This window comes from Rhipicephalus sanguineus, chromosome 7 (genome assembly GCF_013339695.2).
Source record: "Rhipicephalus sanguineus isolate Rsan-2018 chromosome 7, BIME_Rsan_1.4, whole genome shotgun sequence".
In the NCBI taxonomy this organism is placed as follows: domain Eukaryota; kingdom Metazoa; phylum Arthropoda; class Arachnida; order Ixodida; family Ixodidae; genus Rhipicephalus; species Rhipicephalus sanguineus.
In genome coordinates, this window is record NC_051182.1 from 133,658,517 (window position 1) to 133,659,213 (window position 697).

Below are 697 nucleotides of genomic sequence, written 5' to 3' on the forward strand. Positions count from 1 at the left end.
ACGAAATTCTGTTTTTTGTTTGTTTGTTGTTTTTTTTTTCAGAACAAGCTGGCAATGGAAGCCAAGTTAGAGTTCCACAGGCCCATTGTGAAGATGTCATCATTGCCAGCCAATTTCACGTTTTATTTCCAGTGCGATGACGCTGGTAAGTCGGACTCTCATGGAATAAATGTTAAATTTGCCACTAGTTTCATCCCAACTATTTTTAATAGCGCCTTTGGAAAGCTCTAATGTTTGTCCTGTACTGGATGCTGTGATTAGTTATGACTAAACATATAACAGCACTAGCTCACGACAAATTAAGGAATGAAGGCACCGGCAACTGATTTATTGCGGTAGTGTCAAGTGGTAGCAAGCAAAGCTGCAGCGTGGTACCACAGGGTGGCGGCTCGCCCTAACATTACGAAAGTACGTGGTATTCTATGGACATCAATTGAAACACTTAGTTGCGTCAAGAATATTGTTATACTAAACTTCGTTATATCGAGGTTTCGCTAAAAGTTTAAATTCTCATATATTACATTCGCTCGTGTAAGTTCAAAGAATCCGACGATCGAGTAAATTTTTTACTTAAACCTTTCTTCACAAGCCAAATTCGGAGCACCTGCAAGCAGTCGTGCGCAATTCACTTTCATTGTTTTGATAATTGGCGACCAACTAAGGACAGATGACGGCGTGAATGTTATTACATTTTCAG

General features: G+C 39.7%; 1 protein-coding gene across 2 annotated transcripts in view; it reads left to right on the forward strand.

Moving 5' to 3' along the window:
- The window catches only part of LOC119399977 (voltage-dependent T-type calcium channel subunit alpha-1G), a 78,308-nt gene that overhangs the window by 68,317 nt on the left and 9,294 nt on the right, over positions 1-697 (forward strand). For both annotated transcript variants that reach the window (XM_037666879.2, XM_037666880.2), the window contains exon 33: positions 43-145. In XM_037666879.2, the coding sequence (XP_037522807.2) occupies positions 43-145 (103 nt within the window). The remainder of the gene's footprint in view (positions 1-42; positions 146-697) is intronic.